The sequence below is a fragment of the Dermacentor andersoni genome, chromosome 8 (assembly GCF_023375885.2).
Source record: "Dermacentor andersoni chromosome 8, qqDerAnde1_hic_scaffold, whole genome shotgun sequence".
Classification (NCBI taxonomy): domain Eukaryota; kingdom Metazoa; phylum Arthropoda; class Arachnida; order Ixodida; family Ixodidae; genus Dermacentor; species Dermacentor andersoni.
The window spans coordinates 11,519,519-11,538,490 of NC_092821.1; the positions used below are offsets into that span (position 1 = coordinate 11,519,519).

An 18,972-nucleotide genomic window follows, 5' to 3' on the forward strand; every position below is an offset into this window, starting at 1 on the left:
AATCTGGGTTTGGTAATGCCTGCTATACGTGTATGCTCTGCAACTCAGTTTTACTCTGTCAATTTCCTTCTCGTGATCTGGATCCCTTGTTAGTAATTCACCTAGATAAACATATTCATTTACATACTCTCCTTATGGACCCTTCTAACTTAATATCTAGTTATAGGAGGAGCCTCTGTATCTTGTTCACCTCTACTTCCAAAGAAGGTAGTATGGCTGCTCTGGGTAATGTATAAGTGAGTATAGAATTTTTCTGCTCTTTTTACGATATCATTGAAATTTTAGATGACATTACCCACCTTATCCTTCAGTGCGTACATCTTGGCATGTGCTATGCCAAGTTTTCTTCTCATTGATGTGATGCTGCGACCATCTTTTACAGCTTCCTCAATCTTTCCCACACTATAATTTGGATATCCCTTGTTTCTTCTTGCTGATCAGTTTTACGATTCAGCGAATGTTATCTGGTCTCTGGAGTTAGACACTTTTATTCTTTGTCGTTTCTTTATTAGGTCATTGGTTACTTGAAAGAGCCTATCCAGGGGTAGCCTTGGTGCTTTACCTCCCAGTTCAACTACTGCTTCTAAAATCAGCCTAGTTATGGTTCCATTGATTACACCTATGTTGTCTTCATCTCCTTCTTATAAAGCTACATATTGGTTTGTGAGCGCCAGCCTGAATTTGCAGTTTTGACCAATTGTGTGTCTAGGTTGGGCTGTTTTTTCTTGACTAATTTTAATCTTTCACTATTCAAATTGAGAGAAATACAAGGCCAATCCAATCCAATAGAAAGCTCTCGATATGCAAGATATAAGCATGGAGTTGCGGTGTCTGGCCGTACAGGTGTGATGGGGGCTCAGGCTGTGCTGACATTTTTGACGCATTGGCGCGCGCCGAAGCTTGCCGACGCTTGCCAGTGGTATGGTCCTAAAGCCCAGACCACATGTACGCTTGCGGACTCGCGCAAGCTCGCGTGCGCGCGCCCACGTATGCGCAGACGGTGCGGTATGGCTCGCATGCTTCGAGACGTGGCGTAATCTCCTTCCTGTTATCGCGCGCTTGACTGCCTCGCGTAGGCGCGCCTGGCTACGCAGCTACGGCGCGGAACGTTCAACTCTAAGTGAAACCGATTTATATCATGCAAGAAAGTGCTTTTTTTTTTGTGCTGACCTAACATCTACAAAAATATAACAGTTGCGTTTATAGATATCGAAGCATTTTGAAACACTGTCAATAACAAAGTACGGAGCGGCGTCTGCCAAGGCGTCTGTGAGTGAGCCCAGTGAGCACGCGCTGTAGCGCGTCTTTGTGGATGCATACCGCCATTTATCGTTAAGCGTGGCAGGCGCAAGGCGCGCGGACGCGAGCTTGTGCGCGTCTGCAAGCATATGTGTCGTCTGGGCTTAAGGGTAGCGCCGCGCTCGCCTAGTCAGTGTGAGCTTGGCCATGGATGAGAGCGAGGCCTGGCCGTGTTTTTTGTGTTGCGTTGGAGCGGGAGGTTTTGAGCCGTCGTCGCCAAGCGGCGTCTGATAAACCCGCGGATATCGCCCGGTGAGCTGCAGCACTGGAGAGGGTTCGAAATGCGACAAGCGTCGCACCGTCGAGACGGCGTTGGCTCCGTGTCCGTTCTTGCTTCGACACTGCGCATGTCCGCGGCGTCTCTTTGCATGTCAAGCACTTGTGACTTCCCTGTGGCACAACAGGCCTCGCACCGTCGAACGATGCGTGTCTGCCCGAGCCTGATCACAGTCATGTCTAACCACAGACCTAGGCACAGCCGTCATGTCTGGCTTAACGATGATTGTATACTTAAGTATAATAATTACAGCTATATCAAAGGTTAACCAAGTGAAACCAAGACTTCACCAGGCTAAGCCAACCTTTCGCTTTGCATATTCAGGGTTAGCTGAGCTAAGCCGCAGCCAATTTTTGAAGAGGCGGAATTGACAGGTGTACTTATTCACCGTTCTCGGGCGACCAATTTTCACCGGTTCACAAGTGTTATCGGTCCGCGCAGGACGCACCTGCATGTATTCGCAGTTTCTCGAATGTTATCTATGGTTCTATCCGTTGGCTGTCGTCGCCGGACCTTACATAATCGGATTGTATGTGCGATACGAATTGTGTAGTGCTCTGGAAGGCCCATGGACAACAGTGATTACGCTGGAACCTTCAACGAGCTATGTATAAGAGCCGACGATCTTGACCTGCTGATAAGATTATCGACAATCGCCGACTGTGTTCGCTGCTATCGTTGTGCTTGACCGTTGCTTATTTTTTCTACACTCTAAAACAAAATTACACTCTTTGGGTCGTATCTTGCCACTCAACAATAATCGTCATCTGTCTTTGCGTATTTCCTTTCTTTAACGATGCGAGCCCGGTGCTTCCCAGTAGCGAACGGCATGCGCGTTACCAGCTTGACATAGCATTCCCAACAGGAACGTAGCGGGCGCGGCGTTTTCAAGAAAGGCAACGCAAGCACGGCAGATGACGATTATTGTTGTGTGGCAAATATACAGCCCAAACGGTGTACCTTTGTCTAAGAGTGTAGACGCAGCTTCGCCTAATAAAGAGGTACTTTGGGAATGCGTAGCTTTCGCTATTGTGTGTTTCATTGTCGCCAGAACATGACAGCATATACATATTGTAACGTATGCGCGCAAGCAAGTTCCTTTGAAACCATAAATTGATGGACGCTTGGAGAAACACCTGCACTTAAAGCGTAATCGTAATCCGTAATCATGCGTCCAATGAACGCCTCTGAACTAGGCCCACTATGTTATTTGGAGCTTGCCGCAATCAAAATTGTTATATTAAAGCCCATTTACAATTGCACTTTTTTAGGAACACCTTCATTTTCAGTTTGTTGACTGCCTAGTTTGCTTTCTACCGAACGGAAGTGTGTGATTCGCTTCATCACTGCAATCAACCATTGTGATAATTAAGCGTAATATAGGTTTTCTTAACTTGTCGGCATAAGTATGCGTTGGCATGAATGGCGCGTCAGCCTGCACCACATTTCACCACGCGTCATTAACTCGCGTTTCTTCCCTCACCCAATCTGCTCTCTTCTTATCCCTTAACGTTATACTCATCTTTCTTCTTTCCATAGATCATTCTGTCGTCCTCAATTTAAGTAGAACCCTTTTCGTAAGCCTCCAGGTTTCTGCTCCGTAGGCGAGTGCTGGTAAGACACACCTGTTATACACTTTTCAATTGAGGGATAATGGCAACCTTCTGTTCATGATATGAGAATGGCTGCCAAATGCACCCCAGCCAATTCTTATTCTTTTGATCATTTCAGTCTCTTGATCCGGATCCGCGGTCACTATATGCCCTAAGTTGATGTATTCCCTTACCGATTCCAGTGACTCGCTACCTATCGTAAAGTGCTGTTCTCTTCCGAGGCGGTTAAACATGACTTTAGTTTTCTGCAGATTAATTTTTAGACCCACCCTTCTGCTTTGGCTGTCCAGGTCAGTGAGAGTGCATTACAATTGATCCCGTGAGTTACTAAGCAAGGCAACATCATCAGCGAATCGCAAGTTACAAAGGTACTCTCCATTAACTCTCATTCCCAATTCTTCCCAATCGAGGTCTCGGGATACCTCCTGTGAACACACTGTGAACAGCATTAGAGAGATCGTATCTCCCTGAGTGACGTCCTTCTTCAGTGTGATTTTTTGCTTTCTTTATGGAGGACTACTGCGGCTGTGGAGACGCTATACATATCTTTCAATATTTTTACATACAGCTCGTCTACACCCTGATTCCGTAATGCCTGCATGACTGCTGAGGGTTCGACTGAATCGAACGCTTTCTCGTAATCAATGAAAGCTATATGTAAGGATCGGTTATATCCCGCACATTTCTCTATCACCTAATTGATAGTGTGAATATGGTCTATTCTTGAGTAGCCTTTACAAAATCCTGCCTTGTCCTTTGGCTGATAGTAGTCTAAGGTGTACGTGATTATGTTTGCGATTACCTTAGTAAATACTGTGTAAGCTATGGACAGTGAGCTGATCGGTCTATTATTTTTCAAATCTTTGGCGTCCCCTTCATTATGGATTAAGATTATGTTGGCGTTCTTCCAAGGTTCCGGTACGCCCGAGGCCATGAGGCATTGTGTACACGGGGTGGCCAGTTTTTCTAGAATAATCTGCCCACCATCCTTCAAAAAATCTGCAGTTACCTGATCTTCCCTAGCTGCCTTCCCCCATTGCGTAGCTCCCAAAGCTTTCTTGCAAAAGGGGGAACGCAGCTGGGGAGGATCAGGTAACAGTAATACAGTATAGAAAACCACAATATTGTTCTGTCCTGCACATAAAAATTTGCATGTTAACTTACTAGACAATTTTAGCTACTTTGTTCCCAACTATGAATTTCTGATCTCTTAATTTTATTCCGTGGTTTAAGATTAGATGGGGCGAAGTACAAGGACAAACTGCTGTTGCTGTATCTTGATTTGAAGACGTCAGACATTGCTGATAACCGGAAGTATGACGCTGGGACAGACGTCGCTAACAAGCTTATTCGACATCTGTGGGTAAATGGTAAGCTAATATTGAACACTTTTAAACTGCATCCCTGAAAGTTTACATGAAACAAAGAGTGCAAGTTGGCCAAACAGATAAAGACTGAAATATAAAACAGCAATAACCTGGGACTACAGTTTTATTTTAAAATGCAATGTAGCACAGTTTTTCATGTTAGCAAATAGCATGTACAAGTAGGATATCACCAAATTTCAATTTTTTCGTTCCTGCCGAATATGTTCTGTGGGTGTTTTCCTGAGAAGAAAGAAAACTAATTATAATAAATTTTGTTGTGCCATGGCAAATCCATGGTCATAATCTGAGGCTTGTCATACTACGAGGACTGCTCCAGATAAGATCAGTTTTGACTTTCCGGGGTTCTTTGCTGAGTGCCGAATGGACGGTACGCAAGCGTTTGTATTCGCGTATAAATAATGGGGCCGCCACTGCTAAGAATCCACCCACGACCTCGAGCTCAGTAATGCAACGCCATGTCCACTGGGCTGCCAGGGCAGAACCGGAATAAAAACTTCGAAGAAAGCGCAATGGCACTGTCCTCACCCTCTGCAGCTGAGAATTTGTTGGCATCGGTCATGGGTTTTTCCAAAATATCGGAAAGAAGATGTCCACGAAGTGATATGACCGATATTGTGCACGACAACGTGAAATATATCGTTTGCTACGCCAGTTCCCTCTAAGCAGAAACAGTTTCGTTTATGATACAAGAAACGAGGATAAAAAACAATGACGTCTAGAAATAATAAAGTATAAGTCAATTTCTTTTGTCCAAATAAGCAGTGATGTTCCTGCGACGATTGTTGTTTATTTACTTGGTTTGCCTCATTTTAGCCACTGGGAAAATGGCGCTGGAATAGTTTTGTCCTAATGCTTACAAACAACCTGTTGGGTGCCATTCTAGTCCCAAGTTCTTATTTCCTATTCATCGAAATAACGCTATTATTCGTGCTGCTTGAAGTTGAGGACCTTTGCTTTCCTAAATATTCATGTTCAGACACACACGTAATGAATTAGGGCCATTTTTTGTGCAGCCTATCTTGTGGCGAGCTTAAATCAATGATCCAGCTCCGCTGACAGCCACCAAGGCACTCTTAACGGAAAGCGGCATCTTGTTTTGTACGTTTAAGTGGAGACCGTACCTTCACGCGTTGGCAAGTAATGTGGAGGTTCTCCAGCTCATATCCGGAATGCGACAATCAGACCGGTTGCGCGACGCTCCTGTTCAGCACACTCCTGAATGCAATTTGATCCAGATCGGACATAAGTCGCGTTCTGCGCAGCATGTGTTATTTATGTAATTTGAGAGTTAGTCCTTAACCCCCAACGGGTGTTCCCGTTCACCACTTGCCTTATGCTGTGTACTTCTTAAACCCTATGAATAAACGACTTGTAAGTTCATCATGGGCTCCCACCACTTTTTTAGTTGGTGCGTTTCGCCTCGGTATCCTTCGATTAGTTCGTTTAAGCCATTTCAAACATCTAGGGCTGATGATAAAGCTTGCTATACATGTTCTCTACCGTGCAAATAAATTTATTTCGTCATGCACCCATAACTGTTCTATAAATCTTGCTATAAATGATATGCCGGCTGCGTCAATGCAGTAATTGGCTGCAGTGGTCTTTTGTTAGGTTTTACTTTTTGATGCAGGCAAAGCTTAGCATAAATTTTTTGCCAGTTTGTGATCATCCTGCTTCCACCATGGTGACAACTTTCTTTGTGCGCCCTATATCTTCATTGTTTTAATTTACCAAATGACCTTGCGATTGTTTTCGAAATTTGATAAATGCGGCATGTTTTATTTGCCAAAGATGTGTCACCACAGCTAACTACCCAGGCATATTTTCTGACAATTTTATGCCAGGTTTACCCGGTGGCACAAGGCCGTCCCTCAAGGGAACATCACTGTGAATGCGCAATTTTTCCTGTGTTATTGGGTATATGATATTCGAACGCATTAGGTTTCAAGCCTACACGCCCACATTTTTCATGTAGTTGTGATCCTTCCAAATATTAGCGTTATTCATCACACCTAATGTCCCAGTTTCAGACACCAGTGCTCTCAACGTGCTGCTGTACGTAAGCAGCACTGATGACAGCGAACTCTTTCATGGGGCCTTAGACACGTTGGCCAAACAGGAAGACGCAGAGCACTGGATCGAACTAGTTGGTAAGTGTCCATGTCAGGGGGGCTTTTTAGAGTCATTTCTTATGTGCAGGGTTCTCTTTTGCTCTCTCATTTGTTTTACCATACTGCAAAGTGCCATTACTAAAAAAAAAAAAAGACACGTGCCGGCAACACTTTGTGGTCGTTGCGACATTTGGTCGAATGTATTTCTCCAGTTGCAGAAGTTCAGCTGTGCACCTTCTATTAACCGGATTTATGTCATCCAAAACCAACGCACTTCGCTGTCATTTTCATTAAAAAAAATTGTAGGCTAGATACACGATGCATGCCTAAATGTTGCGCATGTTTGTAGGATTGTAAACTGGCAGCCGACCAGTTGAAGCCAACTACATCTGATTTGATGGTCAGATTTACCTGTTAGCCTATTGAGAGGCCACATCTACTTATGTTCGGGCGTACAGACCGCCCTTTGTGTGTTTATTGCGAAACTATTATGTTTGAGCAGTCAACTGCTCAGCATCCAGCTAAATTAGGAAACATTGCTACAGCATAATACATTTATACCGCACCTCCCAAATTACATGTAACGCTCGTTAAAAGTTTTGACTGCGTTAGTGTAGTCGTGTACACGTATATTTATCTACCCGAAGCGTTGCAGAAAACGCGAAGAGCTCTTTGCATCTTCTACACTTGCGGCCGCAATGAATGAATAATATGTGTCACTGTTGGTGCTATGAAATTCAAACGCAAGTCCAAACCAGACGTTTGTGCCATACAGCCTCCTTTGGCTGGCTAGGAATAAAACTTTGCTACCTTGTGTTTTAAACTGTTGGTCTCATGATGCTTCACTGGCGCTCGAAATGCTTCACAGCAATTCAGGTAAATGAAGATCGAAATACACGGTGCGACTGTAGCGCAAGAAAGGCATGCATAATGAGAACCATGGACAGCGTTTGCCTTGTTTTAAATATGTGTAAGAGCAAAACGTTACAGTGAAACTTGCATCATAAACAAAGAACCTGAGCTGTAGAGAAGCCCTACTCTGATGTTTCCCTCAAAGGCGTGTGTAGAAGCACTTGACTCTCAAAGTAACGTGCAGCGCTGTGAGCCAAGCTCTCACGCTTTATGAAGTGCGACCATAGTCCCCGCTCTTGCGGTCACTCTTTCTGTTTGATATTGGCGAATGTACTTTAGGAAAACAGGAAATGGGCTAAATAATATTGCTCAAGTGTTTTTCATGAGTCGATACCGTACTCAAAAGCTCAGCCCTGGGCAGTTCATTTTCTTGAAATGCAAGAAACCTCTCATGCCATTGACGACACAAAATACGAAATCTATTCACTTCGATGGCGGGCATGTGACGGCGACTGCGACCGATGGCTTATCTGGGCGCCTGCTCCGCAGCCGCATCGATCATTTATGGCGAGAATTGACGGCGTTGAAACGTGTGACCAATTGGTGGAGTGGCAGCGAAGTTAAAAGCTTTGTATTGCTTTCCAACCACCAGTGTGACTGTGGTAACTAAAGCTTCGAGCAATATCTGGTCGCGCTTGGTGGAAAGTGTGACGACACAAAGTTTTTACACAGTGGTACGTTTACTGCAGCAAATCTCACTCGCTGTCACTTCAATGTTCCATGCGTCAAATTGCCTTTATAGTGACACCAATTTTATCCGCGTCTTTCTCAATACAAGGGCGTTCAACTTATTACAATTATTTGTCGAATGATACGATGCTCATTTGTTCGTCCTCACTACGTTCTATCAATATCTCTCTATTATTCTTTTCGTGACACACTGCACTCGTGTTATTCTCCAGCTTGTATAACTTCTGCTATTTAGATATGAGTGAGCTTCTATATTCTTTCGTACTTGTAATCTCTGATTTTGCCTCCTCTTTTGTAATCCATTGTTCAAAGTGATGGTCATGTAAACGCTTGTGTAATATTGTGTAGACGCCACTATACGTGTGACATTTTGTTTGCCTGATTTTATTCTATGTGCTGATAAGTTTCTCTTTGTTAATTGCAATAAAAATGCCCTTATTCGATGTTTTTACAAGGTTATGTCAGGTATTTCAGACAAACAAGCAAATAAAAAGCAGCACTATCAGTCAATCAAAAAGCAGATCTTTATTACATAATTAGGAAAGTTAATACAGAAGTATTTGGACCAATAGCCTAAATGGCTGGTTACCAGTCCCATACGAAAATGAGTAACAATTTCGTACAACTGTTACTGGTAATAAATAAAGATAATTGCAATACATGGGTACTGTTTAGCAACGAGCTCTAATTTTACAAGATGAACAGCTATTTATTAATCTACATACACTAGGTCTGAAAGGAAGACAACAGTAGAGCAAAGCAAAATAACTTCTTCCCCGTGTGGTTACTTAGGTGCGCTAAATAGTTTTACAGCGTACACTGATGGGTGCCATCACTGCAGGGTCGCCGCGATGACCTCCGGCTGAGCAGTAGAAATGCGTCCTGAAAGCACCACGATGACGACGATGACGATATTTTACAACGGTAGCCTGAAAGGCTCCTTGTCTCAAAAAACCCTGTGTAGGTGTCGGCTGCGTTCTTCATACGAGAAAAATCAACCCGAACCACGCATCCCGGACCACGCAGGCCCTCCACGTGGCGCATAGGCGTTAGTAAAATAATTGAATTTCTCAAAGTAAAATACGAAACGAAATTCCTAAGGTACGACTTCGACACAAGCTACAGACATGATAGCGTGTAGACTTTGCATATAGGAGAAAATATAATTCTGTTACGTGGAAGCTCAGACACACATCCCTTTTCCAACTGTAGTTTGAGGTCTGCCTTCGCAGGAGCAGCGCGCCCTGCTCGGTCCGTCGCCTCTCCATCCAAATGGGAGCCGCAGTCGGGGGGGACGGGGCGCAGGACGACCAGGAAACTCGCCTTCGTGCATAGTGATCGCCCCCGGCGATGCCAGGAAAAACCGTCGGCGAGCAGTATGAATGAATAAATAAATTACGGTTACATCAACGTTAGTTGCCGGAAAGCGTGAGAAGCAGCCAATGATCTTTAAATGATACCGCGTTCCACTCTTAAAGGCGAAGCTTAAGTGTTCCACAAGTTTGTGTTTTTTTTAATTTCTTCTTGCCAAGAATTTTTTACAATGTTTACCATCACTCCTTAATACTGAAAAGTTCAAGAAAATAAAAAGTCACATGTGTGACCCTAACTACGTTTTCTTGAAGGATGGAAACAGCACTGGTATCCCTGACACTTATTATCCATATATTCTTATCATATTCTTTTCATCTGTTTTCCCTAATAAAAAGGTCCTTCTTCCCGAAATGCTCGAACAAGATTACTTTTTTATGCAACCCGTTTATATTACACTCCTTTGTATTTCTAAAATAGCAGAAAAGTTCAAAATGTCTTTTTCTTCTCGTATTGACAATAAGTCCAATGTTTTAAAGTATACTCTCTCAATCTCGAGGATAGTTTTATTCCGCATCTTTCGCTAGTCCTTAACTGCTGGAACGTTATCTACTAATTTGAAGATAACAAAGGCGGTGCCAGTATATGCAAGAGGAAATAAAGATTCGCCTGGAAGCTACCACCTCCATTTACTTGACATGCATTTTTTGCAATATGCTCGAGTACATCATAGCTTCTCATATTTACGCTCACCTAGAGCCTAACACTTTCTTTCTTTTCTAATCTGCATCGGTTCCCAAAGAGTTTTGCTGGCGAGTCTCATCTATTTGAATTTGCTGATGACTTGGAATTCAACATCAACAGTAACGTACCAACGCACCGACAGATTGCTTGTCCCTTGTCTTTACTGAGAATCAATTTCACTTGAGTTTTAAAAAATCATTGCTAAGACTACATTCGCTTAGGTTAGCATAGGTCCATGTTTTCTGAAACTTCCAGAGAAATTTACAGTATTTAATAATAATTCATTGCTCTGATCTAGGTAGTGCAAGGAAGCGTTCTAGGCCCCCTCCTTCTTCTAGTCTAGAATAATGACTTGCCAGACAACGTATGACGTGTATGCGCACATTTGCCGATGACAGCACAATTTACCGTATAATATACATTAGTGACCACCTAGTGATTCAACAGGACGTGGAAGGCATTGGTGGGTTTCGTAAAGCACGGTTAATCACTGTAAACATTCTAAGGGCAAACTTAGTCACCAGTCACCAGTCACGATTATCCATTACCTTGACACCTGGGGTGGCCTATATAATGTTGGTAACGGCACTGGGAAACAAACTATGCAGTACAAGTACATGGTCATACACTTAACACGAAATCTTTCTTGGTCTTGCATCTGTGCTAGGCATCAACTTTATTTACGCGCTAATCTACCTAATTTTTTCTTCTATTGTATTTCAGAAATTCATTCGCACGACTAACACCCTTTGTACACCGTAATGCCTGAGCACGTGCTCGTGGGCGAGTTGGTTATTCATGATTACAAGGAAGGCGCCTAATAAAAAAACGGATGAAATAAGGCGGCACGGGAGAACCTTGCAGGCGCACTAACAACTGAGCGTTTGATTTCTTGACACAGATATAAATAGCTGCTGCCAAGAATCAAAACAACGAGAAAAAAAGACAAAACAGTGCCGTCATCTTCATCGCGCAACGAAAACACGATACACAACAGCTTTTAAGCGCCGCTCGCAAGATGCGCCAGTTCGTTTGTCGATAGAGAAACTGAGGGTTAACTGATACACGCATCACCAGGCCTCTTGATCTCAAGCGCATCCAATATCTCCCTTGTCATTAGATCATCAGCTCTGTTCAAAACGCAGGTTCTCTTAAAATCTGGAATGCACCTGTGAGCCTTACACTGAGCACTAATGTGACCGGGGAGCTGGTTTTCCTTCCTATATCGATGCTCATACAATCGGTCATTCAGACATCTGCCCGTTTGGCCCAAATATAATGAACCACACGATAGGGGAACTGAATAAACTACTTTCTTTACACATCCGACATGCTTCTGTCGATTTTTTTTTTGCGCACACCTGTTTGTTTTCCCGCTTTCAGAATTCACCTTGGCACACATGAAACAAAGACGTTTCGGAGTGGACATAAAAATCCGAATACCAGCTCGTTTGCCTATCTTTTTCAAATTGTGAGATATGCCGTGAATATATGGTATGACAGCGCACCTAGTTCCAAAAGGTCCTGCTCGACCCTGGTCTACAATGTTAGGTTCCTTGAGCTGCCTGAGGATTTTTTCTGCTACAGAGATGATCTTATGATGGGGATAATCTGCCCCTTACAGGAGACTGACCTGATAATGAAAACTCCTTTGCAGCCGATGCGCACATGACTTGTTAAGTGCGTTGGTTCGACATTACTGAATGATGCCTCTTTTTACTACATTTGAGTGAGCTGAATTGAAGAAGAGGATGGGTTTGCTAGCCCTTGACTTGAACTGCCAGCTCATAAGACACGATGAGAAGGTGATTTCTAAATATAAAAATCTTAAACAGTTATGGGCCGGAAGTTCGTGAGTCAGGGTTAGCGGATGCAAGTCTGTTTTAAACTCTGCCAGTACTAATGATGACTGCGTCTCCATTTCTGGAGGGTCACAATCTAAGAACACTAAAAAATCATCCATCTAAAGATCTGCATCATATTTGTCGCTGCTAAGCACTGCTTTAACAGGTTGTCTATTGAAGCTAAAAAGAGGTCTCTTAAAACAGAGGCTATACATTAACCTATACACACGCCCTCTTTCTGCAGAAATATGTCATCATTCCATTTTATGTGCGCAGACTTCAGGTACAAGAACAACAGTTCAAAAAAGGAACCTACTACTATGCCAGAGTTGCTCTGGAAAGCAACTGCTCCAAATCTATCGATACATTCAGCGATGCATTCCATCAATTCCTTTGGTGGTATCGAGTAATACAAGTCGCTTATATCAACTGAAACGCGGATAGCATTTTGCTTTCATTCTGTGCGAGAAATTTTTTGACATGTTCAGAATTCTTCACGCGAAACTGGTCGTCAACGGGTAGTCTACTCAAATTTTTCTGCAGAAGCAAGGAGACCTGTTTTTGCCATGACCCGTTTTCTGAGACTATGACCCGGAAGGGGCAATTAGATTTATGAGTTTTTGCCGTGAAAAGTACATCAAGGCTCAACTTTTTTCCGATTCTATTGCGGCCATCAGTTTTGTTAAATTCATATTCTTACAAAGCTTCTTGGCGTTGCTGTTTACTTTTACAAGAGACACTTTTCTGCACTTCTTAAAAAACGCCGTGAGGGCTTCTGAAGCTTTAGATTCAAACATTTCTTTCGGCAATACAACAAAGCCACCTTCCTTATCATAGTTAAAAAGAGACAAAGATTGTCCTTTCAAATAACTAACTGTTGTAGCTAGGGGAATCTTTCGAACAGATGTCTTACAGCGTGCGAGCAAATCCACGCCTCCAGAAGTGCACCTTTGCTGTTCTAAAAAAATTCGATCCCCCTTTTCAGTTGACACAAAAGACTTGTATTACTCGATACCACAAAATGAATTGATGGAATCTGTTACTGAATGTATCGATAAATTTGGAGCAGTTGCTTTTCAGAACCCCTCTGGCATAGGAGTAGGTTTCTTTTTCGAACTGTTGTCCTTGCACCTGAAGTCTACGCACATAAAATTCGATGATGACATCTTTCTACAGAAACAGAGTTTGTGTATAGGTTCATGTATAGCCCCTGTATTAAGCAACATCTTTTTATCTTCAAAAGACAACCTGGTAAATGAGTGCTTATCAGGGTCAAATGTGATGCAGATCTTTAGATATTTGGATGATTTTTTAGTGTTCTTAGATTGTGGCAGCCCAGAATTGGAGACGCAGTCATCATTAGTACTGTCAGAGTTTAAAACAGCCTTGCATCCTTGGAAATCACCTTCTCATCGTGTCTTATGTGCTGGCAGTTCAAGCCAAGGGCTAGCAAACCCATCCTCTCCTTCAATTTAAGTCACTCAAAAGTAATAAAAAGCGGCATCATTCAGTCATGTCTAACCAACGCACTTAACAAGTCATGTGCGCATCGGCTGCAAAGCAGTTTTCATTATCAGGTAGATAGACGGATAGATAGATAGATAGATAGATAGATAGATAGATAGATAGATAGATAGATAGATAGATAGATAGATAGATAGATAGATAGATAGATAGATAGATAGATAGATAGATAGATAGATAGATTTCATTAAAATAATAGTCAGAAAAACTGCTAATGGTCGGCAGCCCTAGTTCATGACTCCGCTGGTTCTTGCCATCTTCTTAGCTCTCTCTATCAGCTTTAGCTGGTCGTCGAGGGCCGAGCTGGACAGCAGTGCCTCCCATTGCTCCCTCGTGGTGTTCGTGTTGGCGTGTTCTATGTTGTGTAGTGTGCACTCCCACGTAATGTGTTATAGGGTTGGTGCGGCCCTCATCACTGGGCATTAGTCTCTGTAGGCAGTGGGGTGTATGCAATGTAATATGTGTAGGTTCGTGTATGCGCCTGTTTGGAGCCTACGCCAGGCAGCGGCATCCTCTGTCTTTAGATATCGATGGGATGGTGGATATCGCGAGCGACGCCCTCTATGGTAGTTCACGACCGCTGAATGCTCGAGGTCAACAGGGTCTGGTTCTTCTGCAGCCGGCGTGATGATTGCTGGGTTATGTACGAATCCTCGAGCGGCTCTATCGGCCTGCAGGTTGCCCGTGATGCCAGCGGGGCCCGGTGTCCCGTGGATGGTGTGCATGGTGAAGTCCTCAGGGCCCTCCTTGAGTATGTGGGCTAGGACTTGTGCAGCAGGTCTTCCAATTGTTTCCTGTAGGCAGTTCCGGCAGGCCTACTGGGAAACCGTGAGGATCGTCAGTAGCTGGTTCGCGTGTTAGCCTTCGCGGATGGCTAGCGCGATGGCCAGCTGTCTGTCTTCCGTAATCGTGCAGGGATGGGTCGACGCAGCGGTGGTAACGTGGCCTCGGCGATGGCATGCCACTTCCACTGGCCCTTGTTCTTCTTCCCATTCATGGCGTCCTCCGTAAAACAGACCGTGGTATGGAAGCTGAAAGTTTTCTTCATGTATTGGGGCCTCGTTCTCGTGCTGCCGGAGTGTAGCTTAGCGTATATGTTTCCTGGTACCGGGAAAGTGTGATACCTCTCCTGGACGTGACCAGGTATCGAACAGGCTTCTTGGGTTCGTGTTGCTATAGCTGGGAACCCCAAGTTTTGTAGGACCTGCCGGCCCGTGCGAGTCCGCGCACGGGCCGGCCTGTTGTTGCGAGACGTAAAGGGCTTCTGTCAGTTCGCTGAGGGTGTTGTGCAACCCTAGCGGAAATAATTTTTTAGTCGATGTACTCATCAGCAGGCCGAGAGCGTTGTTGAAAGCCATCCTTAAAAGTGTGTGGGCCTGCTTCGTCTCGGACTGTGTGAGATGGTAGTAGGGCAGGCTGCATGTGATTCTGCTTACCACCAGGCTTCTGACCAGTCGGAGGGTGTCCCTTTCCTTCATGCCTCTGTTCTTGGATGTTATGGGCGAAATCATGGGCGATACCGCCTTAGCACTGCTTTTGAGGAGTGTAAGGGTGTGTGTGGCCCGCTGGTTGGACTGCAGCCACAGGTCCAGCAACCTGAGCAATGGCTTCTCTGGTATGAGGCCCCCGTTAAGGCGTACCTCGAGTTTTATTGTTGGGCCTGTGGCGACTGTGTGGTTACCCCGCCCTCGCCAGACTCGTAGGAGCTCAGATTTCTTGGGGGACCATTGTAGACCTCACTGGCTGACGTATTCTTGGACGAGATTTGCTGCCGTTTGCAGCCGTTCTTCTTTTCCAACGGGGGACCTTGTTGCGGTCCTGAGTGTTATGTCGTCTGCGTAGGTTGCGTGCCGAAGACCTGCTACGTCCTGCAGTTTGCTTGCAAGGCCGATCATGGCGACGTTGAACAGCGTGGGTCAGATGACAGCACCTTAAGGTGTTCCCTTGCTGGGAGGGTGGTACACAGGGGTCTGGATCTTTTCCATCTTCAGCTCCGCCGTGGCTCAGGAAGCTCTGACCATACTTGGACGTTCGCTCACCGCAGTTGGTGTTGACCAGCCCTTCTAGGATTCCTTCGTGGCTGACGTTGTCAAAAACAGCTTTGATGTCGATTGCTAGAAGGACGTGTTCGCCGCTGCCACAAACGTTGCTGAGGACTTCTTCCTTGATTCGGAGTAGCACATCTTGTGTGGACAGGTCTCCGCAAAACCGAACAGCGTGTCAGGCAGGTGTTTGCTATCTTCTAAGTGTCTCTGTAGCCTCGCGGTTATAATATCCTCGAACACCTTGCCGAGGCAGGACGTGAGCTTTATGGGTATGAGGTTTTCCATTGCCAATTTTTAGCCCGGTTTGGGGATCATGATTATTCGTGCATGTTTCTACACCGCCGGCACCATCCTTGTTCCCAGTCTTGGTTCAGAAAGGCGGTGAGTGCGGAGATAGAGTTGTCTCTCAGGTTTCTGGTCATAGATTTCGTGACTTGGTCCGTTCCCGCGCAGTGTTACGGGTGCTGGCTGCGATGACCGCTCACATTTTGCTTTCTGTGATGAGTTTGTCCATTAGTGGGTTGGGTTGTCCTGTGTAGGGTGTTCTAAGTGGTTGGGTGGGAGCGGGATCTCCACAGCACTTGGTCTTAATGGCATTGATGAGGACTTGTTACCTACCTGGGTAGGTGTGCAGTAACCACTCCAGAGCCCTGTGTCCTTCTCCTTTGGATTTGGTGGGGTCCAGGATGGCTTTGAGTATCATTATCAGATCAGCCACCTCAAAGGGGCACATTATCCTGACCATGTGGTCAAATCTGATGCAGAAGAAATTCTCAGGCAGCTCAAGGAACCCAACATTGTAGACCAGGGACGAGCAGGGCCTTCTGGAACTAGGTGTGGTGTGGTACCTTGTGTTCATGGCATATCTCACAATCGGAAAAAAGTAGGCAAATGAGCTGGTGTTTGAGTTTTATTTTCCGCTCCGAAACGTCTTGGTTTCATGTGCGCCAAGGTGAATGCTGGACATCGGAAAAATAAACAGGGGTGCCCAACAAAACATGGGCAGAAGCATGTCGGGTGTGTCAAGAAAGTAGTTTATTCAGTTCCCCTGTCGTATGGTTAATCATGTGTAGGCCAAACGGGCAAATGTCTGAATGACAGATTGTATGAGCATCGGTATAGGATGGAAAACGAGCTCTCCGGTCACATTACTGCTCATTGTAGTGCTCACAAGTGCATTCCAGATTTTAATAGAACCTGTGTTTTGAACGGAGCTGATGATCAAATGACAAGGGAGATATTGGATGCGCTTGAGATCAAGAGGCCTGGTGATGCGTGTATCAGTTAACCCTCAGTTTCTCTATCGACAAACGAACTGGCGCATCTTGCGAGCGGCGCTTAAAAGCTGTTGTGTATCGTGTTTCTGATGTGCGATGCAGATGACGGCACTGTTTTTTTTTCTTTTTTCCTTGTTGTTATGATTCTCGGCTGCAGCTATTTATTCCTGTGTCAAGATATAAAACGCTCAGTTGTTAGTGCACCTACGTGGTTTTCCCGTGTCGGCTTCCTTCGTCCGTTATTTTGTTTGGCGCCTTCGTTGTAATCACCACAATCTCGCTCATAGAACTTCACACAGACTGTATAACTACTTTGGCTTAGCGCGCATCTACGGTGATACTCACGCCGTTATGATACTGACGCAGATATGACGAACATATCGGCTCTTCCAGAGCTATCCGTTTGCGGAATGACCCTCCGTATAACCTTGTGTCACAGGGAGATCACGCAAACTTTGGCGATAATTTCAATAAATATTAAGGCTGGAAACCTCATGTTTTCCATCTGCCACATCGACCATTGCCTTTTACTAAAGTACTGTTGAAAATTTTACCGCCTTCTTATTCGTTTCTTGGTGAGAACAACCTGTTGTGAACTGTTTTTATTCGTTGTAGAAATCTTTCCCTTGAGTTAAAATGGCATTTTCATTAATTGTTGCGTTTCCTTGTTTGTCACTTCTGAATACTATTGCTCCTCATTTGCTTTTATAGCACATCTTGTTAAGTTAATGGACTCATGCGTGTCTTTCTGCACTGATGAATAGTTTACTTTGTTAAGGTGTTAACGTATATTGTTCTTTCAATAAGTGAAATAAATAAATAAATGAATTGTTTCTATGCTTCTTTTGGCTATAACATGCAACAGTGCACGTGTTCGCTGTCTTGAAGCGTTTATTTTACAATTTTTTGTTCATTTACGCATGCTATATCTCAGGGTTTGATTTTGGCACGTACCGACACCCGGATGAAATTAGCAAAGCATTCGTCCAGCTAGATATCAACGGCCACTGCTGGCAAGGTGGCGGAATTACCAACTGCCTCGTGAATTTCCTGGGGAACTTCCAGCTGCCGGGAATTGTGGCGGCCCGTGACGGCGATGGCTACGTCGACAAAGCTTACGCGTGGACAGTCGACGACTCTCCTACTATCATACGCTTCATCAAGTACGTAAAAACGGCCGGAGCAACGGCCACGAATTTGATGTTTATTTTTGAGATAATAACTACGAGCTCAAAGCAGTGAGACTAACAAATATCTGATAAAAGATTATAACATATTCCGCTGAATATTGACACGTGCGCTTGTTTATATTTTGGGGGGGACCGCTTGTCGCCGCCTGACAAATGTCATTGCTCAGCGTGGGACGTGCTCGCATGTTTCGGAAGTTTCTCGAGTGTTATCGATGGTTCTATCAGCTGTCTGTTGTTACCAAAGCTTGTGTATTCTGATTGTATGTACGACGCGAATTGTGTAGAATTTTCTGGAAGACTCATGCGCACCAGCGATTACCCTGGAACCTTGGATGACTCAATTATGAAGGCCGAAGCGCTTGAACGGCATATTAGATAATTCGACGATTGCCGACTGTGTTCACCGCTATCGCTGTGCTTTCAGTGTAACTTGCTTTTCTGGGCGATAGTTCATCCAATAGGAAGTTGCTTGCGCCATTCTGTTCTACCGCTGTATTAATCACCGTCACTGCCACGTGAAAATATATTTGCGTCACGTTTTAAGGCACATCACTTGAGGCGAAGTTTACCAGAGATCTGGAGAATCCTAACGTAAAGCAGACTGACGAACACGAATATATCGACCTACTAAGAAGTTACGCACTCACTAGCGCTTTTTATATATTTTTGAATAATTGATAGCATTCTATTATTGTGAAGAAAGCTTTTCTGTCAAGCAAGTGAAACGGCCGGCTTTATGAGTCATGT

The 18,972-nt window shown here is 44.4% G+C and overlaps 1 protein-coding gene across 1 annotated transcript in view; it reads left to right on the top strand.

The window, feature by feature from the left end:
- Window positions 1–18,972, top strand: part of LOC126526664 (dermonecrotic toxin SPH-like) — a 122,964-nt gene that overhangs the window by 79,659 nt on the left and 24,333 nt on the right. Inside the window, exons 4-6 of the mRNA XM_050174529.3 lie at window positions 4,428–4,559; window positions 6,602–6,727; window positions 17,970–18,198. Coding sequence (XP_050030486.1) covers window positions 4,428–4,559; window positions 6,602–6,727; window positions 17,970–18,198 — 487 coding nt within the window. The remainder of the gene's footprint in view (window positions 1–4,427; window positions 4,560–6,601; window positions 6,728–17,969; window positions 18,199–18,972) is intronic.